The sequence below is a fragment of the Elephantulus edwardii genome, unplaced genomic scaffold, assembly GCF_000299155.1.
Source record: "Elephantulus edwardii isolate Elephantulus edwardi_28Jun2011 unplaced genomic scaffold, EleEdw1.0 scaffold00025, whole genome shotgun sequence".
Lineage (NCBI taxonomy): Eukaryota > Metazoa > Chordata > Mammalia > Macroscelidea > Macroscelididae > Elephantulus > Elephantulus edwardii.
In genome coordinates, this window is record NW_006399775.1 from 8,752,432 (window position 1) to 8,779,713 (window position 27,282).

Below are 27,282 nucleotides of genomic sequence, written 5' to 3' on the forward strand. Positions count from 1 at the left end.
GGCGCAGGAGAGGAAGGCCCTCTATGAGGTGGATTGATTCAGTGACTGGGATAATTGGGATGGGAGTGTCGGAGACAGTGCGAATGGCACAGGACAGAGTGGAGTTTAGGGCTGTTGTACATAGGGTTGCTATGAGTCGAAAGTGACTCGACGACACATAACAACAACAACTACATGATTATCACCCTACCTACCTCCCCATCCTCACCTCTCTATTTCCACGCCCGCACCCCCGCTTCGGATCCTCATATGCATTCCATAATAATAATAATGTTATACAGTATTTGTCTTGTGGGGCTGAGTTAATTCACTCAGCATAAGGCTCTTCACTCCCTCTCAAGTTAGGTAGTAATTCCATTGTGTGAATGTATCACAAACTCATTGTGTGAATGTATTTGTTTGTGGTTCTATGTCTGAGCTGTTTCTATGCTCTTTTGATGGTGAATAAAGCTGCTATGAACAATGGTTTCCATTTGAGCCTGAGTTCTCATTTTCTCAGAGTATATTCTAAGCAATGGGATAGCTGGGTCAAAAGAAAACCTGTTGACTGCGAGCAAACATTTGGCAATAACATCTCAGAAAAGAGTCACTTAACGAAATTTATAGACTACTCCTGTCCTCCATAAGAAAAAGTTTGATAACCCGATTACAAAATGGGCAAAAAAAAAAAAAGTGGAAAGAATTTTCACAGAGGAAGATATTCAAATAGCCAACAGACACGAAAAAATGCTCCAAATCACTCGCAATAAAAGAGATGCAAATAAAAACTATAAGCTACCATCTCACTCCAGTAACAGTGGCAAAGTTTAACAAGATGGTAAGCAATAACTCTTTTACATTGTTTGTGGGATTATACAATGGTACAACCACTCTTGAAGGCAGTTTGGTGCTTCCTTAAAAAGCTTAACATCAATTTTTAACTGTTTGCACCAAGAGATTTGCTGTAACCCTTTAATTTCTCTGTTATTTGATCCATATTGTCATATTCCAATGTACAACTGAATTATTATTTCAAAATAGAATTGCAAGATATGATAGAAAGAGAATTGATGTCTTTGAGCTATGGTGCTGGAGAAAAGTCTTGCATATACCATGGACTGCCAGGAGAACAAACGAGTTCATCCTAGAGAGAGTGGAACCAGACTGCACCTTGGAGGCAATGATTCTGAGGCTTTATCTGATATGTTCTGGACATGCTGCAAGGAAGGACTCATCCTTGGAGAGCGACAGAATAATTGAAAGGATAGAGGGATAGAGAGAGAGAGGAAGATCATTGAGGATATGGATTGATTCAGTGACGGGGGTAATGAGGGGAGGTGTGTCAGAGAAAATAAGGTTGACCCAAGATAGAGCAGAGTTTAGGGCTCTTGTGCATAGGGTCACTATGAGTCACAAGTGAGTCAACAGTACATAACATCATTAAGAAATCTTTAAATATATTTATTTGCCATTTATATATTTTTTTGTGGAGTTAAACAATTTTAGAGTTTCTAGAAGGTATGTGAGGTCTTTCATGGGAAATCTCAGATTATTTTAAAACTTCTTTTTGATTCTGACTACTTGCTCTTGAACATAAAACTTTGCATACAAATTTGTCAGTTCAAATTTAGAGTCATAAAAAGACCCATCTCTTTGATCAAGTGATCTCACTCCTCAGAATTCATTTTAAATAAATAATTCAAAAGAATCAAAAAGTTATGTGCTTGGAAATGTTTAATGACATCCTTTTCAGTGAATATTTGAAGAATTATTAAAAGGTTATTGAGAACTATTTCAAAATCTAATACAATATTTTAAATAGTCTACTATAATCACATTACTAATTTTCAAAATTATTTATATAAGTGGTTATTGTAAAGAAGGAAAAATGAAAATAGTAATCACACAACACAAAGTAAAATATAATTTATTATAGTTTGGCAATTTCACTAATTTTTACTATATTGGTTACATAATGATTATATAGAGAGAAATCAAGCTACATTTTCACATCCACTCCACTCCAGAAAATCAGCATAAAATACTTTCTATATAAATGACAACACACAACAGTATGTGTTGGGTCTTAAGTTAATAAAGGACATGTGTTCGCAATGAGGTCAGTAGAAAATACCTTGCTTCTGCCATTGAGTCTGAAACAACTTTGAGCTGACTCTCCTGCCATCTTTCTGCTGCCCATCCTCTGGTGGACTCACCTACTTTTGAGTTAAGAGGGCAACTCCTTATCACTTACAGCTCAGAAATACCATAGTCACGCAATATGATAGATTACACTGTGAGAAAGCTAGTTAGGTAACCATTAGCTAGAAAGTGTAATTACATCCCATAGTTCTTCATTGTCTTAAATATTATGGTTTTGAATATTTTTTGTATGAGACTACATGGAACTTTGGCTAATGTGTTTACTCTTGTGTCCATTAATGTAGTATTTAATGAGTATATGCAAGCAAAATCGATTTTAAGTAACAGTGTCCCAGTGTAATACCGGATGCAAGTCCTTCAATATACATTTGTGGAATGTTTGCTTAAATGAGTAATCTGAAGACTAAACTAAGTCAATGGATAAAATAGAAAGAGAGAAAGATTGAGAGAGAGAAGGGGAAGGCCAGCCATGCATTACTTTTTCTTATGCTTCTACATCATTATCCTTATAAAAGCAACTGAAAATGTTAATTATTTAGCTATACTTGACAGTGACAAAGGCACATTGGTGTTTCAGTGGTGTAATTCTCCCCTTGCTATACTTTACAGTGACAAAGGCACATTGGTGTTTCAGTAGTTTAATTCTCTCCTTGTGTGTTAGAGACCCTTTTCATTTCTGGAAGAATGCACCTAATGCTGTCATCCATCTGTTAAAGGAAGCTTTCATGTTACTTTGATGTAAAACATCTTTCTGTGGAACTTCCAAACTGAAATGGACTAACAGGAAAGAACAGATGTTTTCCATCAGAATATCAGCTTTTGGAAGCCTTGTAAATCACCATTGCCTGATCCCCAGACAATCATGCGGATGGGATTGTAACAGGCGGTATTTTGTTCCACTGTGCGTGCACCCTACGTTGGGAGTTGACTCCATGGCAGCTCACAACAATATTTAGATAAATTAATCCTAATATCGAATCGCTTCCATGACTTTATAAAAAAACCAAAGCAAAATAAGGAGTGAGAAATCACTGAAAGCTTTGTGTGTAGTGCAGTATTCATAGATTAAATTTGCCAAAATAATTAAAGACAAGTAAAGCCTGTGACTAATAGATATTTAGTGATTATATGTTATTTCCTGGTTAAATTACTAATCGAGAACTAACCACATAAGCTAATACATTTGAAAGTATTTCTGAAATATTTCTTTTAGTCAATCACTTTGATTAACAATTACATCATGAATAATCTTTGTCATATGTTGAAGGTATTCTGAGCATTGTGTCCTCTCTTTTAGGACACAACATAGGATGTGAAGAAAAGCTAAAAAATAGTGTAAGAACCTTCCATCCTAAGTAAAATTATCAGTTATTGGTAAGATGTTTTCAGTGTTTGTTGGTTTTATGCTGACCATGAAGCTGTTTCCTTAGGACTTTTCCATATATATATAATGTTGTTGTTGTTGTTATGTGCCGTCGAGTCGTTTGCGACTCATAGCCACCCTAAGCACAACAGCCCTAATCCCTGCTGTATCCTGTGCGAATCGCACTGCCTCTGACACACCCATCCCGATTACCCCAGTCACCGAATCAATCCATCTCATAGAGGGTCTTCCCCTCCTGCGCCGTCCCTCCACCCTCCCAAGCATGATGTCTCTCTCCAAGGATGTTTAAAATTAAGCATAGCAGTAGAGCTGTAGTTGTCAGCATTTGAAGTGAAAGGCGCAGAGAATTCAGAGTTATACATAATTCATTTACCAATAATTATTCATGGGTTCATTTTAGCAGTTATGCTACAGGGAGTTGCACAGCAAACACAAAGGCAGATGGTTCGAATCCACCAGCTGCTCTCCAAGAGCTAGATGCTCGGTCTTCTCCAATGTGATTTAAATCTCTGAAAATCCCCTGGGGGATCAGCTATGAGTTGGAACTGACTCACTTTACAGCAGTAAAAAACTGAATGAGTGAATGAATAAGTGATGCAATATTGAACCTTTTTTTAAGTGTACGACTTAAAGATCACACAATACACTGCTTACCAGCCTAAGCAGAAATGTCAGCTCTTTTCACTTATCCCCTGCCAGTGAGCTCTGTAGAATGGAGAAAATGGTTTCCTCGTTCTCTGAATCATGTTCCAACGCTAACTTTTTTTACACTTTTAAATCCTTTCTGTTTTTCAGTTTTGGCTTACTGATGACTGCTGGTTACAAGCAAACTTATATCTGGGTATTCAAGACTTCGATTTTGAAGACCAGAGGCCATATTGCTTCAGTGTCATGGTCGGCCATGGGAAGAGTCATTTTTTCAATGTAGAACTTGGGAGTGAGCTAGCCGTGTGGGAGAAATCATTCCAAAGAGCTACTTTCATGGAAGTTCAAAGAACTGGGGTATGTAATTTATAGTAGCATTTGTCTGTTTTATTCCCTGAAAACAATGTTGTGGTATCTAAAATATAGTTTTTAGAGTAGCAGGCCAATTTACTTCTGTGGGGGGAAAAAATCTATATTCACAAATGGAAATATTGTTCTTTAATCTGAGTTAACATGTTGAAAATTACTACTTTTCTCAGGATGCTCCTTGGAGGTAAAGTTGGTGATGAAACTACATCTCACGTAATTTGGAAATACTATTAGGAGAAATCAGGAGAAGGACAACATGCTTGGAAAAGTGGGAGGGTCAGCATAGGAAAAAAGACCTTCAATAAGATGGCTTAATACAGTGACTATAACAATGGGCTCAAGTGTGTTAGATGTAACGATGGCACAGGAACGGGCCAGGGTCACATTAAATGTTCACATGGTCATTATGAGTCATAGTGACTGAAAGGCACATAACAATCATACCACTTAGTGATTATGGGTAAAATTACGACAGATTCTTTTGTATAAAAATGTGCATCTGCATTTATATTTATTTTAAAGGACTAAAGCTTTATAGCTAGGAACTCACTCCATCACTATATGTCATAATGACATATTCCTAATATAGGTATACAAGTATTGAAACATTTCATAAACTGCTAATAAGAGATAAAACTTTTAGCATGCAAATACAAACAAATACTGTTGTTGCATTGATGTTTGTGAAATTTTAATGTATTTCATGGCTTATCCTCACAACATTAACCTTCCAAAAGTACTATAAAAACGACTCATTACCTGAATTTCTTTTTTCTTTCTTGATAGCAGAAAATAAATCACTTACAAATTTGAATATATGTAAGTTGAGTAGGTAAAGGAAAATATAACTCTCTTTATCTTAAAATAGTAGTATCTTTTTCAAGGGAGATAATGTATGCTTGGAATAACAGTGACAAAAAGTAATGAAACAAGTGTATCAGAGAGGAAATTTAATTCTGCACAAAATTCCTGGGTTTGTTCCTGGATTGGTGTTGATATCTGTGAACTCTAAGAGTGTAAGTTACTAATGAATGACAGCTGCTCTAATGTTTTTTAAAAATGGCAAGTACCCACAAATATATACTGAGTTTACAAAATATTGTGTTATCATTTATTTCTCATCCATGTTCTTATAATGTAAAGGAGTTCCTTGATAACATTAACAGAGTGCCTTTATAGAGCAAGTGTCATTTAAAACTGTTAAGAAACATCCTTTTAACTTTTTAATATTCTCTGACTTCTACTACTATATATAATCATTATGTTATACTCAAATGTTTATGGCTATCAAATGTCAATTTATTTCCAGGCTCCTGTTGTCCTATCTATTAATTATTTTTACTCAGAATTATAATTGATTTCCAGTGTTTATCATAACATCTGTATCTGAGTCATCCAATTCATTTATGCAGGAGAAAGATGTATAATCTCCTCTTGTGTAATTTGCAGCCTCTGAGAACTCACTGGAAGATCATTTATGAGTTAGTTCCAACTCAATGATACATCACAATAGTTTATTAATCCTGTATATCATGTATTGGAAGGACAAACACTAAATGAAGAATCTCTAATTTTAGGGACTTAGTTTCACCACTTAGAAATTGTGAATACAGAGAGTTCAAATTATTAGAAGACAAGGAGAAAAAAATACTATGTGGGATAGTTGAACTCTTTGGACAGCTTTCTTTGTCCATATTACAGCATTAATAATTTCATTTCATAATATAAAATCGATGCATTTTCATCAGCATACACAGACCATGTTAGTACTCCTTTCCCAGAATCCGCTGCTAAACAGAGCATAGTTAGGTGATACCTAAGTCATGGTTAAAGGAGAATAATAGGAAAGTAGGAGAACATATCCTGAATAAGATAAATCATAAAATCCTAGAACTAGAAGAAAGCTGACAGGTGATTTCATCCAGTGCCTGGGCATAACATAATGAATGTCAGAGTCATTCTAGAGAGAGATGAAAGTTTACCTGTCATTCTTTAAGACTAGAAGAATGTCTACCTTAGGAGTAAAATGAACAAGCAGTCAATCCTTATATTTTTCCATTTGGTTGTTGTGGTTTTGTTTTGTTGTTTTGGGGTTTTGGTTTTTTTGGTTTTTGTTTGGTTTTTGTGTTTTATCTTTTTTGTTTTTTGGTGTTGTTTTTTTTTTTAATAAAACAAGATGGAAAGACTGGAAATATAACAGTCAAGAAAACTTTCCTATAGGAAGCATTTAATTCCTTTTAAAAAATACTTGTATGTAATGTAAATGGAAAAGTGAAGAAAGGAATATCAGTAAAAAAATTGAAAAATGAGACTAATGGTAAAATGGTCCATAGAATGAAAGATCTGAAATTTGGATTATGACATAAGAGATATACCAGGTTAATAATAGAGAAAAAAACTTTCAGCTTTCTGTTTGTACCAAGCTGGGACTCCAAATAAATCAGGAAATATTTTTCTAATTTTTTAGCTATTTAGATTTAGAAAATGAAAAAAAAAATGTAAAGTATCTCATCCAGGTCTTACTATTTTATCTCTTCATCTTTTAGAAATTATATTTCTCAAAAATGCCAATACTCAATCTGCGAAGGGTTGTTATTGTTGATAGGTGCCATCAAGTCTGTTCTGACTCACAGCCTCATTTGGATGCAGCAGAATGAAACACTGTGTGGTCCTGTGTTATCTTCATGATCTCTGTGATGCTTGAAGCCTTTGCTGTAGTCACTGCTTAGTCCATTTTATTAGTTTCCCTCTCCTTCACTCACTCACTACTCTTCCAACGATGTCATTCTTTTCAAGAACTAGTCCCTCGTGAAAATGCACTTAATGTCTGTGAGATAAAATTAGACTTCTAATGAGCATCTTTTTTAATTTTTTTAATTTTTTTTATTCTTTTTTCTAATGAGCATTCTGACTGCACATTTTCTAAGGCAGAATTTTCCACACTAGAATAGCAAATTAAATATTATACTATATACCTATCATAGAGTAGTTACAAGAATTATACTAATTTCCAAAACATGCACCACATCAGTTTGTATGCATCTTACACAGGTTATTCATTAATAGTGATTATAAATATCTGGTGAGCTCTGGTTGGCTAGAGGGCAGGGAGTTGTACTGTCAACTCAAAAGTGGTTATCCACTAGTTATTTTGAAAGGGAAAAATTATGAATCTTCTCCTGTGCAAATTGTAGCTGCTGAAAAGGCACTAAGAGAATGCATATATCTGAGATCCAATTGTTTGTTTTATTCCACTTTACTAAATGGAAAAACTAAAGTTCAAGAGAGCTAAGTGCCTTTCAAATGGTCTTTAATGGAGTAGCCACAAAGTATAAATTTTCCCTAAGAATTTCTCTCAAAAGTTATGTTCTTTTTATTAAAACCTGCTGTGATTTAGAAAACAAATGAAAAGAAATAGGAATTGAGAATCACTGAAAACATACCCGGGCACATTTCAAACACTCAATAGTAAAAAAATAAAATTATATTCCTTTTGAATGGTCATTTTGTCCCAGCATCTATCTCTGTTTTACAGAGCGATTTCTTTTTCATTGCTTTATTTTTCTCAATCTAAAACTGATAGTTTTAAATCTCTAAAAAGATTTAAATATTTACATTTTTTATAATAAGGAGCCCAATGGTGCAGTGGTTAAGCTCTTCACTATTAAATGATAGGTCAGCAATCAAAGCCACTAGTAGCACTGTATGATGCTCTATGGTTTTGAGTTGGCAGCACAACTCCCTGCCCACTACTCAGCAAAACTCACCAGATATTTATAATCACTATTAATTAATAACCTGTGTAAGATGCATACAAGTTGATGTGATGTATGTTTTTAAAATTAGTATGGTTCAAAATTGGAAAGCGCGTATGCCAGGGATATGTCCTATTTACCTTTTTACCTGCATACCTTTTTAACCAGTATGCAGAACAAGTTATCCAGGAGGCAGAGCTCTATGAAGAGGAATGTGGGGTCAGGATTGGTGGAAGATCTATCAACAATCTGCATTATACAGATGACACAACCCTGCTTGCTGAAACTGAGGAGGACCTGAAGTGCTTGCTGCAGAGGGTCAAGGACTGCAGCCTTCAGTATGGATTGAGGTTCAATGTCTAGAAGACAAAGATTCTCACCACTGGACCAATTGTCAGCATCAGGATGGATGGTGAAGAGATTGAGATTGTTCACAGGTTTGGTCTGCTTAGCTCCACAGTCAACAGTCTTGGCACCAGCAGCCAGGAAATTAAAAGACATATTGCGATGAGAAAGTCTGCTGTTAGGGATCTCTCCAAAGTACTGAAGAGCAATGGTGTCACTCTGGAGACTAAGGTGCATCTGATACAGGCCATGGTCTTTACCATCACTTGTTATGTATCAGAGAGTTGGACAATGACTAGGGAGGATAGAAGAATTGATGCCTTTGAGCTGTGGTGCTGGAGAAGTGTATTGAGAGTACCATGGACTGTTAGGAAAGCAAATAGATTCATCCTGGAAAGGATGAATCTGTTAAACTGGGCGGCCCCTTGGAGGCAAGGATTCTGAGGCTCAGTCTGACATACTTTGGACATGTTGTAAGGAGGGACCAGTCCCTGGAGAGGAACATCATGCTTGGGAGGGTGGAGGGAGAGCATAGGAGCGGAAGGCCCTCTACGAGGTAGATTGATTCAATGACTGGGGTAATCGGTATGAGTGTATTGGAGACAGTGAGATTGGTACAAGATAGAGCAGGGTTTAGGGCTGTTGTACATAGGGTCGCTATGAGTCGCAAGCAACGCCACAGCACATAACAACAGCAACAACTCTATGATGAGTATGTAGTGTAATAATTAATTTGCTATTCCAGTGTGGAAAATTCTGCCTTAGAAAATGTACAATCAGAATGTTCACTAGAAGCCAAAGACCTGTATTTCAAATCCACCAGCTTTTCTGTAAATGAAGGATAGCTTCTTTCTTTGTGATTTACAATCTCTGAACACTTGCTCAAGGATAACCTATGAGTTTGTTCCTACTCAAAGGCAATGAGTATAATCGTACTCATAGAAGTGTCCCTATAATAGGCAGCTCTGCTCGTTAATCCATAGGATGCAGCTGTCTTCAAAACACCATGACTTTCTGTGGTTGTTCATTGCTGTAGACTCAGATGAGCCTGAAGAGGGTTTCCAGGGGTGGGAATTGTTTGGGAGGAGATTACCTGTTCTCCTCCCATGAAGAAGCTGGTGGATTAGAACTGCCTACCTTTGGGTTGGCATTGTAACTCCTTATCCCTAAGCCACCAGAGCTCCATCTCTTACAGTTGGATTCCACCAGCGGTTTTACTTGAGGAACCTGGGGAAGCTCCTTCTATGTGATTGATAGCCTCAGAGACTTCTCAGTATGAGTTGGTTGCAACCCCAAACAATTAATTAGAGTGTTTTTGTTTTAGATTGTTTGTTTTGGGTTTTTTTGTTTGTTTTGAGTGTCTCTGTGGAGAAAAAAAAATGCTTTATGGTCATGTACTGTGACAGTTACAAATTATAAATCCCTGCGGGGCAATACTACTCTAACCTATGAGATTCCTATGGAGTTAGAATGGACTAAAAAGAAACCAAAATAAATTTTTTATAGCATTTATCTTTCTTAATTAAGGGAGCTCTAGTGGCTTAGTTGGAAAGGATTACACTGCTAACCCAGGGATATATGGTTTGAACACACTGTCATGGGAGAAACATGGGCAATCTCATCTCTTGAAACTTACTGCCTCTGAAAACCCACAGAGGATCAACTGGGTGGGGTGTTCTGCATCAATAGTATACAACAACAACAACTATGAAATTTTATTTTTTAAATGCTGTAGGCTATGGTATACTAGTTTTCCTCCATTTATTAGCATATTCATCCGTTTTCTTTAAGAATTTATGAAAGCTAATGCCAACACCCTTCAGTAGCTCTGAATTTAAATTCATGACACATTTCTTAACAGTAATTTTGCAGTACATTTTACCTGGAGTAAATACATTCTACAGAAAAATTCTAAATTTGCAATGATTATGCATTACTGAAATTATGCTATGTTATAAAAATGCAAATAGAATGTATATCTGAAATACAGAAAATAAAAGCACTTAAAATTCTACCTTCTCTAGGGACTTCTTCTAAGCTCAGGTACAAATATCTTTGTTAAGCAGTATATTCTTTGAAATATTTTTATACCCTCTCCAGCATATTTTTCTTTGTGATTAAAATATATTTATCATACATATATACTGCTCAGCAATGTGTAAATTGTTGTACATTATCTTCCCATCAATTCATCTAAAATGTTTCTATTAGCAGTATCCTGTTAGAAATTATAATTTTAGACATCTTCTTCATAATAGAAACAAAAGTATAAAATATCTGTGTCAGAGAAAATGCCTTTGGCTACAAGTAGTAGACATCTCTTGAGTCACAACAATCATGCTTATTATACGTAGGCAAAAAAGAGTGTTATTTTACATGTCATTTCTTTCAGATATCTTCTCACATCTCAGTATTGTTGGGATTTGAGATTGCGTCCTTTTTGTTGTAGTTTTGTTCTGGTTTTGCTTAGTGTTACTCCTCTCATGTTTCCAGGCTATCTTGAAAAGCTACTTAAAGAAAACTTGGTCTTGTTAATGTGCAAAATAACTACTTTCTTCAAGAACTGAGTGGACGTTCACTACTGATATTGTCAGCTTATGTAATAAATTATTTCATCAAAATACTTGGTAAATGAGTGTTGTTTATTCCTAAATATAGGCTGGCCAAATCAGTAACTTCTCTAGGACAAACAGATATACAATGTTCACACTTATACTTAAATAAATATACAAATTAAAAAAAAAATTTCAAAAGGCCAATAGAGAACTATTTATTCTTCATAAACTATTAAAACATACATCATTAAGAATCCTAAGAAAAAGCTTAGTTTCCTTTTCCAGTTTCAACATAAGTAACAAATGCTTCTATTCTTTACTAAGCATTATTAATTTTCCATGTGGCTAGAGTTTTCCCCCACTCAATTTTAATTGTTGTTGTTGTTATTTGCCATCAAGTTGCTTGTGACTCATTGTGACTCTATGTATAATAGTCCTATACCTGCTCTATCCTGTGCCAATCTTAATGTCTCAGAAACACCTTCCTCCATTATCCCATCACTCAATCAATCAATGTCATCAAGGTCTTGCTCTCTTGTACTGTCCCTCCATCCTCCCAAGCATGGCATCCCTCTCCAACAACTGGTCCCTCCCTGAAACACACCCAATATGTCAGACAAAGCTTCAGAATCCTTGCCTCCAAGGAGCAGCCTGCAGGACAAACCTCTTTGTTCTCTTAGCAGACCTTGGTATATTCAATACTATTCTCCAGCACCACAACTTAAAAGCATCAATTCTCCTGTCATCTAAGTCATTGCCCAACTTTCTGACACATAGCAAATAGTCACAACTACCATGGCCTAAATCAGGTGTACATTAGTCTCCAGACTGGCATTATTGTTCTGTAGTGCTTGGAGAGGTCTCTGACAGCAGACTGCCCCAATGTAGTTTGTCGGCTACTGGTACCAAGAGTGTTGATTGTGGAACCAAGCAAACTAAAGCTGTTAACAATCTCAATCTCTTCACCAACAGTCATAATGCTACCAGTTGGCACAGTGATGAGAATCTTTGTTTTCTTTAGGTTGAGCTTCAATCTATACTTAAGGCTTCAGTCCTTGAGCTTCTGCAGCAAGTGTTTCAGGTCCCTCTCAGTTTCAGCAAGCAGGATTGTGTCATCTGAGTAATGCAGATTATTGATGAATCTTCCTTAAATCATGCCTTATTTCTCCTAATATAGGCCAGCCTCCCAAATAATCTGTTCTGCGTATAAATTGAAAGGGTATGGAGTACCTGGGCTATGCCCTTCCCAATTTTGAACCATGCATTGTTTCCTTGCTCTCTTTTGATGACTGTCTCCTGTTCCAAGTATAGGTTCCACATAAACACAAGTGTTCTAGTATTCCCATTCTTCTCAGAGTCAGCCACAGTTTATTGTGAGCCACACAATTAAATGCCTTTGCATAGTCAATGAAACACAGGTGACATTCCTCTGGTACTCCCTGCTTTCAGCGAAGATCTATCTAACATTAGCTATAATATCCCTAGTACCATGGCCTCTTCTAAACCCAGCCTGCAATTCTGGCAGTTCTCTACTCATGTTCTTTTCCACTCGTTTTGGGATAATCTTCAGCAGAATTCTGCTTGGATGCAATATTAAAGATATTGTTCAATAATTTCCACACTTTGTCAGGTTGCCATTCTGTGGAAGGGGAACAAATACAGATATTTTCCAGTCATTTGGCCTGGTGGTTGTCCTCCAGATTTCTTGGCACAACTTGGTGAACACATCCAATTGAAAAATGGGCATGGAATATGAACAGACACTTCACCAAAGAAGACATCCAGATGGCCAACAAGCACATGAAGAAATGTTCAAAATCCCTAGCTCTAAGAAAGATGCAAATCAAAACAACTATGAGATATCATCTCACCCAGTAAGAATAGCAATTTTAACAGAACAGCAAGCAACAAATGCTAATAGGGTTGTGGAAAAACTGGAACCTTATTCACTGTTGGTGGGAGTGTAAAATGGTACAACCACTGTGGAAAGTGGTGTGGCACTTTCTCAAAAAGTTGCAAATAAAGCTACCATTTGACCCAGCAATTCCACTACTAGGAATATAAACCAACATCCAAGCAGATATATGCACACCCATGTTTTTAGTGGCTTTGTTCACAATAGCAAGGAGTTGGAAACAACCCAAGTGCCCATCAAAAAATGAATGGATAGAGAAGCTGAGATATAGTCACACAATCGAATACTACGCTGCATTGAAAAACAAGGAACTCATTCAATATTATTCAAAATGGGTGACCCTGGAGGACATTCTGCTGAGTGAAATATCTCAGTCACAAAAGGACAAATACTACATGGTGCCACTGTTGTAGAATGGGACTGACATGAGAGTTGGGGTAAGACTGAGTAAAACTGGGTAAGTTATGTACACTGCACTGAAACAGATGAGGGAGAGAACAGTTTAAAAGTGATATATCATCAGGTATTAAGGTTATCACAGAGTCCAGAATTAAGGTTGCATAGTGGAGTGTACTCAAGGCAGTGGGTGGGTTGTGGGGGGGATTGTATAGCAATGAAAGAATTTTACTTTTCAAAGAGAGGAGCGAAGTGGGGGCGGAGGGTGGGAAGGGAGAAAAGTGCAACAGTGAATGAATGGAAATCCAAAATATCTGTAAATGTTCATTAAAATTCATAAAATAAAATTTAAAAAAGAAATCTATTTTAAAATAAATAGAAGTTAAAATATTTGCAATGTCTTCTGTCAGTGACCTCTCATTGAAGAGCAATGATGTAAATCTGGAGACTAAGGTGCACCTGATACAGGCCATAGTCTTTGCAATTACTTGCCATACATCAGAGAGCTAGATAGTGACTAGGAATGATAGAAGGCTAGTTGTTACTTTTGAGCTCTGGTGTGGAAAAGAGTATTGAATATACCATGGACTGCTAGGAGAACAAACAAGTGCATCCTGAAGAGGCTAAAGACAGACTGCTCCTTGGAGGCAAGGATTCTGAGGCTTTTTCTAACATATTTTGGACATGTTGTAAGGAGGGACAGGTCCTTGGAGAGGGACATCATGCATGGTAGGGTGGAGGGACAGTGTAGGAGAAGAAGATCTCTATGAGGTCGATTGATTCAGTGACTGGGGTAATGGGAATGGCCATGCCAGACACAATACGATTAGCACAGGATTGAGCCACATTTAGGGCTGTTGTACATAGGGTTGCTATGAGTCACAAGCAACTTGACTGCACATCCCAACAAAAACAGCAGATATTTTTAGCTTTAAATAGTTCGATGACCAAATGTAAATGATGCCACCCAGTATGCACAGTTGTACAAAGTGTTGGTGTTTATCGTTTATTGGATTTCTCAAATTCTACTGCAGATCTGAATTAATATCTTATAAATTATGAATTTAAATTCACCCAAAGATATCCTCTATGGTTTTCACATATGACACTTTGATTTTACAAGTTCTCAGATGATTCCAAGATGTAGTTCGGCTTGAGAGCCAATAGCCTCAATAAGATTTAAAGCATCTTCAGGAGAACTTTAATGAAAAAATGTAAAGATCTTTTCCTAACTATATTTTCTCTTCTCTGATGAGAAAATAAAGTGACTAAACTTTAATTAAAAAGACATTAATTGTATCTGATAAATGTTATGTTTTAAATATTGATTATCTAGCAGTCAAATACAATCTCTTCTACTAGTTTCCAAAATAGTGAAATATTTTATTTAGTAAGAGAGTAAACTGTTTTTAAAGCATTGGTATCAGTGTGCTCATGTCTTATGAGGAAAGTAGTCTTAATGCTTTTAAAAACAGATTATCATAACATAGAAATGAAGGGGCTTACTGAAAAGGAAAACCATCTATATAAGCTCACGTAAAATGTGTGTGTGTGTGTGTGTGTGTGTGTGTGTGTGTGTGTAGTTGTTGTTATTTGCCGTCAAATAGCTAGTGACTCATAGCAACCCTGTGTATAAAAGCCCTTAGCCTTGCACTATCCTGAGCCAATTTCATCATCTCTAACACACCTACCTCATTACCCCACTCACTGAGTCAATCCATCTCATCATCCAGGGTCTTCTCTTATGTTGTCCCTCCACCATCCCAAGTATGATGTCCCTCTCCAAGGACTGGTCCCTTCTTGCAATATGTCCAGAGTATGTCAGACAGAGCTTAAGAATCCTTACCTCCAAGTAGCAGCCTGATTTCATCCTCTCCAGAAGGAACCTGGTTGTTCTTCTAGCAGTTTATGGTATGTTCAACACACTTCTCTGGCACCACAGCTCAAAGGCATTAATTCCACTTTTATCATCCCTAGTCAGTGTCCAGCTTTCTGATGCATAGCAAGCATTTGTGAAGACCATGGCCTACATCAGGCACACCTTAGTCTCCAGACTGATATTATTGCTCTTCAGTACTCTGGAGAGGTTCCTGACAGCAGATTTTCCCAATGAAATTCACCTTTTGATTTCCTGTCTGTTGGTACCCAGAGTGTTGACCATGGAGCCAAGCAAATAATTAGTGGCATATATGCTAGGTTTGATTTATGAAATCTCAGAGATACCAATTATCCACTGCAAATGTGATTATAGGAACTGTAGAAACATTTGTTTTAAGTTGATTTGGTCCTTTCCCCTGGCCTCACATGAAACTGGAAGAAAATCTATTTAGCCAGCCATTATGTAATAGGAATCTAACCTTTTTTTTTTTTTAATCAAGATTCTGTACAGTAAAGATTCACTTGGCTTCCCAGAGCTCATTATCATTCTAATAAGAGATCTATCTGATTTCAACCTTGTTTATGAATTATTCATCCCAGACTATCCCTGAAGATAGAAAATATATATGAAACTATCAAGAAAGCCTCTACATCTGAGAAAAAATGTTGAAAGTGGGTTTGGTTGGGTTTTTGTTTGTTTGTTTTTTCCCTTTATAATACCTGACTTGCTTAACAACGGTGGGTAGTATTCAAGAATTATCTGAGAAGCAATGAAGGAAGGTTATAGACACACGTGATTTTCTTTGGGAATTGTATTGTACCAAAGCCATTCTCAGACAGTATTCAGGAAGAAAATAGACACTCACTAAAGCTTAGATTCAGTCTTTCTTTAAATTAGGTGGATTCCAAGATTAACATAACCTCATATTTTAAAGGAGAGATTTTTTCCGAAGTTACTTGAATTAAAGTATGTGAAATCAGAGTTCTTTTCCCTTGTCCCTTAGTTTCTTTCATCATTGTGAAAGGTGCCACTTTGTCGCTTAAGAGAGCAAAACTAAGTCCAGAAATAAAACATGAGGGGGAAGATGACCATTCATTTACTTGGAAAAATGTTCTGGCTATTTAAAAAGAGGTAAGACTGGTTTTGGAAAAAGTGAGGCTCCTATTATTAGATGCATTAAAACAGAGACTTACTAGTTAGGGATATCTCAGAGGGACTTGCTGAATAAAAGCCTACTTTGGTTAACCACCTCAAATAGTAGAAGAGACTAATGAGAATATTGGCATTAATGTTTGCACATGTGACACATGGAAATAAAAGGAATGTGGTATAATTCTTCCTAAATGGGATCCACTTATATAGTCTAAAAAAGGAAAAAAGTGTAAATTTTTGGGTAATATTAAGTAAACTTATAAAGTTCTGCTTTCTTCTCTAAGATAGGAGCTAGATTGTTTGATAAGTCAACATGCCCTTTTATTTCAAATTTTAAAAAATTATTTAATTTTTATCTATTTATTTATTTATTGAATCATCTCTCATCTTTCTTAAAATAAAAATTTAGAACAATGAATACTGAGCATATAACTTTGATGGAAAAATTTGATGCTACAGATTAAATATTTATTTAAAAATCTTCTAAGATAGAGAAGTAGGGCGTGATTTAGACCTTTCTTGCTATTTGCTTACCCTTCCCCAGGAAGGTTTATTTCTGATCATCTGTGATGACTGAACTCATCACTATCACTGATACAAGTTATTCATGGCTCTCCTCAATGAATTGAGTTCCTCTCCCTATGGGCATCTCTTTAATTTCAGCAAATGGGTTGTGTCATTTGTTTAACTCAGACTGTTGATGAGTCTTTCTCCAATCCTTATACCACATTCATTTTCACATAGTCCATCTACTCTAATGATCTACTCTTCCTACAGATTGAATAAGTCTAGGGAAAGGATATTGCCTTGACACACACCTTTCTTGACTCAATGCAGTGCTCATTTGCTCTGTTTGGATGACAGTGACCAAGAGGGAATATCATTATATGATATAATATAGAGGGAGCAAGGATTGAAGTTGTCAATAATTTCATCTTATTTGAATCCTCAATCAACTGCCTTGGTACCAGCAATCAAGTAATCAAAAGAAATGTTGTATTGGGAAAATCTTCTGTCAAGGATTCTCCTAGTACTAAAGAGCAACAATGCCAGTTTAAATAAATGCCTTTTCAGTGACTTGCTATGTATCTGAAAGTTAAAAAGTAGATAAGGATGACAGAATAATAAATGTTTTTGATTTGTGGTGTTGGAATAAAGTACATAACATCCCATGGACAGCCAAAAGAGTAAATACATGTATCTTGGAGAAAGTGAAACCAGGCTGCTCCTTAGAGACAAGGATAGTGAAACTAAACCTCACATACTTTAAGCATGTTGTTAGGATGGGACAGTACTTGGAAAAACACATCATGCTTGGAAAGTTCGAGGGTCATCAAAATAGAGGAAGATCCTCAACAAGATAACTTGACATAGTGATTGTTTCAATGGATTTAAGTGTATTAAAGAGGAGGAGGAGGAGGGAGCACCACTGGCCTAGTAGCAAAAAGCTTCACTGTAATCCCAATGTAAGGCAGTTCACATCCACCAGCTGCTCCATGAGCGTCCACTGCCTCTGAAAACTCAGCAGAGGGTCAGCTATGGGTCACTTCAAACTCAACATTATACAACAACAGCAAAGATGATGAGGTTGGCACAGGATAGGACAAGGTTCAAATCCTTTGTTCATACGGTCAGTAAAAGTTATCATCGATTCTGTGGCACTTACCAACAACAATCTGTGACCTATTATTTTTAAAATTTTTTCCTCAATTCTATATTAGTTCCTTAAACTTGAACGTTATATTTAATTCATTTAATATTTTTATGCCCCATAGAGCCTCATATGTGGTCTGTGCTCAATAAATAGAAAGCAGCGTATGTATTGCAAATGGTATGTGTATACAGAGCCAGCCATAGAGGCCTTTTTCTGTACCAGCTGTATTCTCCTTCCTATGTCTTGCAGACTTTTTCAGTTGATGATTAACCACATAATCATGCCAAAATAATCCAGGAGCCAAATTTATTCTCTCTGAAATGCAGAGAGATGAAGTGTGTCTTTCAAAAACCACATAGCTAGTCATATGTGAACATGAAATTTAAAGGTAAAATTTGACCAATATAACACATGTGGTTTTGAATATGTCTAAAATTTTAGCAAGTATAAGACTATATCTGTAAATGTTGGGTGTACAACCTAACTTTAGGCCACTTTCAAACATGTGAGATAATGTTGTAGTCACTTACTTGTGAGTCATGCAATAAATTTCTTGAATGGAAAAAAAAACCCCCACCAAAACCTAAAAACTAATATTTTCCAAATCTTAGTCCAGTAGTGTTTCCATTTAATATGCAAATTAAACTCTTATTTTCCTCATCAATCCAATAAAATATAATAATAATAATGTCTTGTTGTTTTTATGTGCTGTTGAGTTTCCTGTGACTCAAAGTGACCCTATGTATAACAACTCTAAAGCCTGCCCTATCCTGAGCCAATCTCACTGACTCCAATAATTAACTATAAATCAGCCTTCTTCTTTGGTATATATTTTTAAATCATTTTATTGCATGTGATGACTTTTTGACAAGAAATAAGAAATTAGGAAATAATATACTCTTGGCACCACATTGCATGTGTCATAATATTTTATGCATGCATATGCAAAAGATTAATTCAGACAGTGGTTTAGCAACTTACCAATTCTAATTTTTTTTCTGAGGCGTATCTGCCATTCTCATGTCTCACGTACTGCCTATGTATTAGGGGTAAACACAGCCAATAAGTTTTCCATAGTCCACTCCTTCAATATGACTTTTACTTATTTGTTTGGTTTACTCCTATATCCATATCTGAGCAGGACCAAAAAATATTAAACTTGTGTGGTTTGTTTATAAGGATTTATTTTTAAATGCAGATTTGTGTCCCTTTTTATCTCCAACTTTTCTGTCACTTGATTATAATCCATTTCTAATGTCTTACCTTGACCAGGTTGGAGAAGAAAGCATTTGAATAGTAACAAAGATTTGTTTTGAAGGTAAAAATTAGTTACCTACAAAAAGCCTTAATAAGGGTTCCAGTTTCTCCACAACCTTGCCAGCATTTGATATTTGCTGTCCTATTAAATTTTGCTATTCTTACTGGGGTGAGATGATATCTCATAGTTGTTTTGATTTGCATCTCTCTTAGAACTAGGGATTTTGAACATTTCTTCCTGTGTTTGTTGGCTATTTGAATGTCTTCTTTGGTGAAGTGTCTGTTTATATCCTGTGCCCATTTTTCAGTTGGGTGATTTACCTTTATCTTGTTGTGGTGCTCAAGTATTTGATAAATTCTAGAGATAAGTCCCTTATCTGACATGTCATTACCAAATATTTTTTCCCAGTCTGTGGCTTCCCTTTTTACCCTATTGGAGAAGTTTTGGAATGTACATAAGAATTTGATTCTTAGAAGGTCTCATTCATCTATTTTATCCTCTCCTGGTTGTAGATTTTCCAGGATGCTTGGAAGACTGTTTATATTGTAAATGAGGACTTCTGGTGTTTTTCCAAGTTTTTCTTTAGTGAACTTTATAGACCTTTGAATTAGTCCTAGGTCCATGATACACTTTGAGATAGTTTTTGTGTATGGAGTGAGGTGTGGATCTTGCTTAAGTTTCTTGCAGATAGTTTTCCAGTTTTGCCAACATCATTTGTTAAAAAGGCTGTCGTTTCCCCACTTGGATGATCAAATGCTGATGAGGTTGCAGAGAAACTGGAATCTTTACTAAGGCTTTATTCACTGTTGGTGGAAGTATTAAATGGTGAAACCACTATGGAAGGCAGTATGGAGCTTTCTCAAAAAGTTGCAAATAGAAATACCATTTCACACAGCAGTTCCAATATTGGGAATATACCCTAAAGAAACCAAGGTTGCCACCCAAGTAGATATATGCACACCCATGTTTATTGTGACTTTGTTCGCAATAGCAAAGAGCTGGAAACAACCCAAGTGCCCATCAGCAAATGAATGGATAGAGAAGCTCTGGTATATTCACACAAAGGAATACTATGCAGCAGTGAAAAACAAGGATCTCATGAAATATTATGCAAAGTGGATGACCCTAGAAGACATTATGTTGAGTGAAATATCTCAGTTACAAAAGGACAAATACTGCATAGGCCCACTATTGTAAAACAGGACTGACATCAGGGTTGAGGGAAGACAGAGAAGGATGGGAGGAATGATGTGTATGGCATTGAAAGAGATGAGGGAGAGAGCTGTTTAAAAGGGATATGTGATTGTGTATTATTGTCATGACAGGAGTCCAGATTGAAGGTTGCACAGTGGAGTGGACTTTGGGGGAGCGATTGCATAACAATGAAAGAGTTTTTCTTTCACTTTTCAAGGAGAAGAGTGAATTGAGGGGAGAAGGGGTGGGCAGAGAGAAAAGTGCAGCAATGACTGACTGGAAACCTTAAGTCTCTGTAAACGTTCATTAAAATTAAAAAAATTCTATGTATATTTATATATATATGTAGTGCCTTTAGTGAAGAAGTAAGAAAAAATATTTATATACTTTAGTTAGAGACCGAATATTTGGAACAAGATGAAGGAAACTATGAGAACATATTTTATTATCATATGTAATTATCATATTCAAGGATAAAAACAGTAACAAAATATGTTTCTGTGTATTCTCATAATTCTTGTGAGAATTGTCATTGTGATTGTCATTCGGTACAGTCAAACAGATTCCATCTCATAGGGCTTCATATGTTCAGAGAAGAACTGCCCATTGGATGTTGAAGATCTTTCAGAAACAAGCCTCCAGTCTATTCTCTGAAAGTGTTTTAGGATAGGCTTGACACACCAGACTTCCAACTAGTAGTCAGGCACTTAACTATCTGCATAGCCTAGAGAACATTTCTTTTCTTAGGTACCATTTAGTCAACTGTAACTCCTAGTGACCTTATGCATTAGAGATCAAAATTGTGTCCTATCCTGCACCGTCCTCAGTTCACCATACTCAAGTTGATTGATGCAGTCACTGTAACAGTTCATCTCCTTGAGGGTCTTACTCTCTTTCATTGACTTCCTATTTTTTTCATGTATGATACAATTTTCTAAGCTGGTACCTGTTAGCAACATTCCTAAAGTCTATAAGTAAAATTTTCATCAATTTTGCCTCTAAGGAGTACCTGATTTCATTTCCTCCAAGACAGATTTGTTTATTCTTTTGCCAATATGTGGGATGTAATCAATACTCTTTACCAACATCACAAATTAAAGGAATAAATTATTTTTTATCTTCCTTATCCACTGTCCAACTTTCACATACATATTAAGCAATTGAAACTATCCTGGCTTGAATCAGGCACACCATAGTCTTTAAACTGATATTCTTGCTATTTAGCTCTTTAAATAGGTCCTTGACAGCATATTTGCCCAATGCAACAGGCCTTTGGATATCTTGACTTCTGCCTCCATGGATGTTTACTTATTATTTTGTTTGATTTGTTTTTCTTTTCTTTTCCTAACCAACGTCTTCCATAAAATGTTCCAAAGTGTTCAGTGACTGTACTAATGTGTTCATAGGGTTGTTATGAATCTTAGACACTGCAACAGCACATACCACCACCACCAAACACACTGGATTATTCCAGTGACATACATACCAAAGTGCCAACAAGAGACTTGAAAATAAATATATGTTTTCTTTTGGTTCAGATCTCATATTTTTTTCTCTTTTTCTTCCCTCCTTAATACATGCTGTAATGTATATGCTATGTAATGCTATGCTGTATTGTAATATACTTAATATTGGTATTTTAACTCTCATTTTCTAGACAAGATAAAACCCAAGGCAGTATACCAGGTATGATAGAGTCAGTTATTTAACAAGATGTTTCAGTGTAGCTTAAAAAATAAAAGTATGCTAAGAAAAGGCAGGATGTATGCTATGTGGATGTAGAAATGACATATCCATAGGATAGGGAACGGTTCATACCTGTTATTAATAAGGTCACTATTAGTAGGGAGCTTTTGTGGTCTAGTAATAAGAAGCAGTGCTGCATCCTGAAGGCATATGGGCAGTCTCCTACTTTCATGTGATTAACTGCTTCTGAAAACCTGCCAGAGGGTCAAGTATACTAGATGGTATACAACAACATCCGTCGTGTTTGTTTAAGTAGCACCTAACAATAACAATTGGAGCAAAATCTTCTATCCCTTTGTACTTGAGGTAGCTGTGACTTGGAGGCTTATTTGATGCCAACAAACAACAGAAACACTAGAATAAATTAGACCAGATTAGGTAGTAATCGACTTGTCTGTCTTTTCCAGAAGAATGAAGAGAATAGGTAAAAGAAGTGATGATAGTCACTATACTGCCAGGATGTTGTTGGTGTTGTTATGTGTCGTCAAGTCGCTTGCGACTCATAGCGACCCTATGTACAACAGCCCTAAACTCCGCTCTGTCCTGTGCCAATCGCACTGTCTCTGACACTCCCATCCCGATTATCCCAGTCACTGAATCAGTCCACCTCATAGAGGGCCTTCCCCTCCTGCGCTGCCCTCCACCCTCCCAAGCATGATGTCCTTCTGAAAGGACTGTTCTCTCATCAAAATATGTCCAAAGTATGTTAGATGGAGCCTCAGAATCCTTGCCTCCAAAGAGCCACGTGGTTTAACCCTTTCCAGGACGAATCTGTTTGTTTTCCTAGCAGTCAGTGGTACTCTCAATACTCTTCTCCAGCACCACAGCTCAAAGGCATTAATTCTCCTATCCTCCTTAGTCATTGTCCAACTCTCTGATGCATAAAAAGTGATTGTGAAGACCATGGCCTGTATCAGACTCACCTTAGTCTCCAAAGAGACACTATTGCTCTTCAGTACTTTGGAGAGGTCCCTAACCAGCAGACTTTCCCATGGCAATCCGCCTTTTCATTTCTTGGCTACTGGTGCCAAGAGTGTTGACTGTGGAGCCAAGCAAACTAAAGCTGTGAACAATCTCAATCTCTTCACCATCTGTCCTGGTGCTACAGTTGGTCCAGTGGTGAGAATCTTTGTCTTCCTGACATTGAGCCTCAATCCATATTGGAGGCTCCAGTCCTTGACCCTCCGCAGCAGGTGCTTCAGGTCCTCCTCAGTTTCAGCAAGCAGGGTTGTGTTATCTGCATAACGCAGATTGTTGATAAATCTTCTACCAGTCTTGACCCCACATTTCTTCTCACAGAGCCCAACCTCCCAGATAGCCTGTTCTGCATACAGGTTGAAAAGGTGTGGAGATAGGATACATCCCTGGCGTACACGCTTCCCAATTTTGAACCATGCAATGTTCCCTTGCTCTGTTCTGAGGACTGCCTCCTGGTCCAAGTATAGGTTTCGCATTAGAACGATCAAGTGTTCTGGGATTCCCATTCTTCTCAGAGTCAGCCATGTTGTTGTTGTTGTTATGTGCCATCGAGTCGTTTCAGACTCATAGTGACCCTATGCACAACAGCTCTAAACCCTGCTCTATCCTGCGCCAACTGCACCGCCTCTGACACACCCATCCTGATTACCCCAGTCACCAAATCAATCCATCTCATAGAGGGTCTTCCCCTCCTGCGCTGTCCCTCCACCCTCCCAAGCATGATGTCCCTCTCCAAGGACCCGTCCCTCCTGGCAACATGTCCAAAGTATGTCAGACGAAGCCCCAGAATCCTTGCCTCCAAGGCGCAGCTTGGTTTAATCCTCTCCAAGATGAATCTGTTTGTTTTCCTGGCAGTCCATGGTACATTCAGTACCCTTCTCCAGCACCACAGCTCAAAAGCATCCACTCTCCTTCTGTCCTCCCTAGTCATTGTCCAACTCTCTGATGCATAACAAGCGATTGCAAATACCATGACCTGTATCAGGCGCACCTTAGTCTCCAGAGAGACACTGTTGCTCCTGAGTACCTTTGAGAGGTCCCTAACGGCAGACTTTCCCATCGCGATACGCTTTTTGATTTCCTGACTGCTGGTACCAAGAGTGTTGACTGTGGAGACGAGCAAAGTGAAGCTGTGAACACTCTCAATCTCTTCGTCATCCATCCTGACGCTGCCAGCCATAGTTTGTTATAATCCACACAGTCAAATGCTTTTGCATAGTCAATGAACCACAGATAGACATTCCTCTGGTATGCTCTGCTTTCAGCTAAGATCCATCTAACATCAGCGACAATATGCCTAGTACCACGACCCCTTCTAAACCCAGACTGGACTTCTGGCAGTTCTCTGCTGATGTGCTGTTCCAGTCATTTTTGGATACTCTTCAGTAGAATCTTGCTTGCATGTGAAATCAATGAGATTGTTCTATAGTTTCCACACTCTGTTGGGTCACCTTTCTTTGGGATAGGAACAAATATAGATCTCTTCCAGTCAGTTAGCCAAGTGGTTGTTCTTCAGATTTCTTGGCACAACTTGGTGAGCACGTCCAGGACAGCATCTGTTAGCTGAAATATGTCAATTGATATACCATCTAATCCTGGAGCCTTATTTTTTGCCATTTCCTCCAAAGCAGCCTGAAAGTATTCTTTCATCACCGTAGGCTCTTGCTCATATGTTGTTTCATGAAATTCTTCTGTGTCTGCCAATTCCTCTTGATACAGTGATTCAATATATTCTTTCCATCTTCTTTTAATACTTCCTGAATCATCTGAAAAGATAACAATCACAACATTCAAGCAAATATAAATCATTTTCTTTGATAGAACTCATTTATTAATGATTGAAGTATAATTATTTAACTAGTGTAAAGAATATTTTGAAAACTATGTATTAAAAGATAATTTGGCACAGATATACTAGGATATGATAGTTGAGTTAGATATAAAACAGGCTAAAATCCAGCAAGGCCACTCAGTGTAACTTTTGTGGTTATTTGGTCCACATAAGTTACTTGCATCTCTAAAGAAACAATAACAAGCAAACAAATAAAACAAAACAAAACAAAACAAAAAAACCTTTCAAACTTAATACCATGGAGTCAACTATGAATCATACTAAATCTTCATTGGGGTTCTGTTGGCTATAAAATTTCACAAATGGAAACTGTCCATATTTCTTCTCTTACAAGTTAAATTTTTTTCCTGATATAATTGAAAAGTATCCACATCAAGGCTATGGCTGTCATCATAGAGTATCAATTATATATTTTGCCTATCTTCAAGTGCAAAAAGTGTTTTCTGCAACTTCTAATTTTTAATCATAAATAATCTCTAAAAATATTTGTAAACTCACACAAATACACAGATTTTTGCTTTATCTATCAAGATTGTATGCATAATTGTGGCAAGATTAGATTGATGCTCCTTGTAGAGAGTTCTGATGGCTTAGTGATAAGAAGTTGATTTGCAATCCCACAGGCACACAGTTCAAATCCACTAACTGCTCCCCTGAAGAAGAATGGACAGTCTCCTCTTAAGTGATTCACTACCTCTGAATACCCACTGGACCGTCAGTTTTATGTCAGTTCCAACTCAACAATATACAACAATAACAATATGTTTGTTCTACAATTGCAAACCATAAGATACTTTATAACTTCTAATGCCAAAGGATTAACCATTCTTTTTTTTTTTTTTCCTAAAAAAGTAAACTTCAGAACCTTCTGAAGGGGAAAGCACGTACAAAGGGGGGAGAGGCACGGAAAGCAAGCGGGCGCCCCACCGACCAGACACCCTGGGATGCCTGCTCTGCTTTTTAATACAAAACGGGCTGTGGACACTGTCACAGTGCAGCACACAGGTCCAGACATCAACAGGGCAGGGAGGGCGGGTGGAAATATACAACTGATTAAGAAGGATAAAAAAACCCTAATATACATCAGAGTATAAATCAGTGCAATGGAAAATAAATAAAACACTTTTCTATCCTACGTAATGCTGGCCCATCCTCACAATCTTGTAGTGCTTAATTCCATGTCATTGAAGGTCATATATTTTTTAAAACTTTTCATTTGAGTGAAATTTTATAAATCATGGTGATTTTCATGAAATTACTCATATATATTTTTACAATAATTAAAAATAACTAATGCACATCACTCAAACTGTCAATTTTTACTCCCTTCTCTCTCCATTCTCATCCCTGGGAAACATCCAAGAAAGATCCTATTTGTGTGTATACCTTTCCTTAGATTTTTATAATTGTTTTGTACAGTTGAGTTAGAACTTACTTCTGACTGATCCTCTAATGGGTTTTCAGAGTTTGTAAATATTGTGGCCTTAAATTATAATTATCAATTTGTGACTGATTTATGTTATCCCACCTAATTTTCTGTAGATTAATCCTTGCTGCTCAGTGTTTCATAAACTTTATTGTCCTTTAGAGTTGCATAGTTCTCCATTGTATGACTTCACCATAGGTTTTTTTAGTCATCTGTCCATTGATTGACCCGTGGGTTGTTCCCTTCTTTTTTGCTAACCTATTTTACCAAGCATAATTTCTTTCTCCAAGATTGACCCCTTCTAATAATAACATATCCAAAGTAGTAATATAGAATCTCACTGTCCTTTATTGTAAGGAACATTCTGGCTATAAGTCAGCATCAATTCCAACTCATTGTGATCACCTTATATGCCAGAGTAGAACTGTGCCCCAGAGACTTTAAATTAGGGAAATAAAAAGTAAAACAATGAGCTTATACAACACACTAAATCTTGTTGGTGCCTTTAGGTTGTGTATAAAACCTTGTCACTCAAGTACAGCAGAACAAAATTCTCACTAGCCCTTGATCTTACTCAGAATCACTGACCAACAAGAACCCATTGTTGTGACTATGGTGTCAGTCTATCTCATAGAGG

The 27,282-nt window shown here is 36.9% G+C and overlaps 1 protein-coding gene across 1 annotated transcript in view; it reads left to right on the top strand.

Moving 5' to 3' along the window:
* The window catches only part of SNTG2 (syntrophin, gamma 2), a 644,399-nt gene that overhangs the window by 481,970 nt on the left and 135,147 nt on the right, over positions 1–27,282 (top strand). Inside the window, exon 14 of the mRNA XM_006882917.1 lies at positions 4,322–4,528. Within this exon, the coding sequence (XP_006882979.1) occupies positions 4,322–4,528 (207 nt within the window). The remainder of the gene's footprint in view (positions 1–4,321; positions 4,529–27,282) is intronic.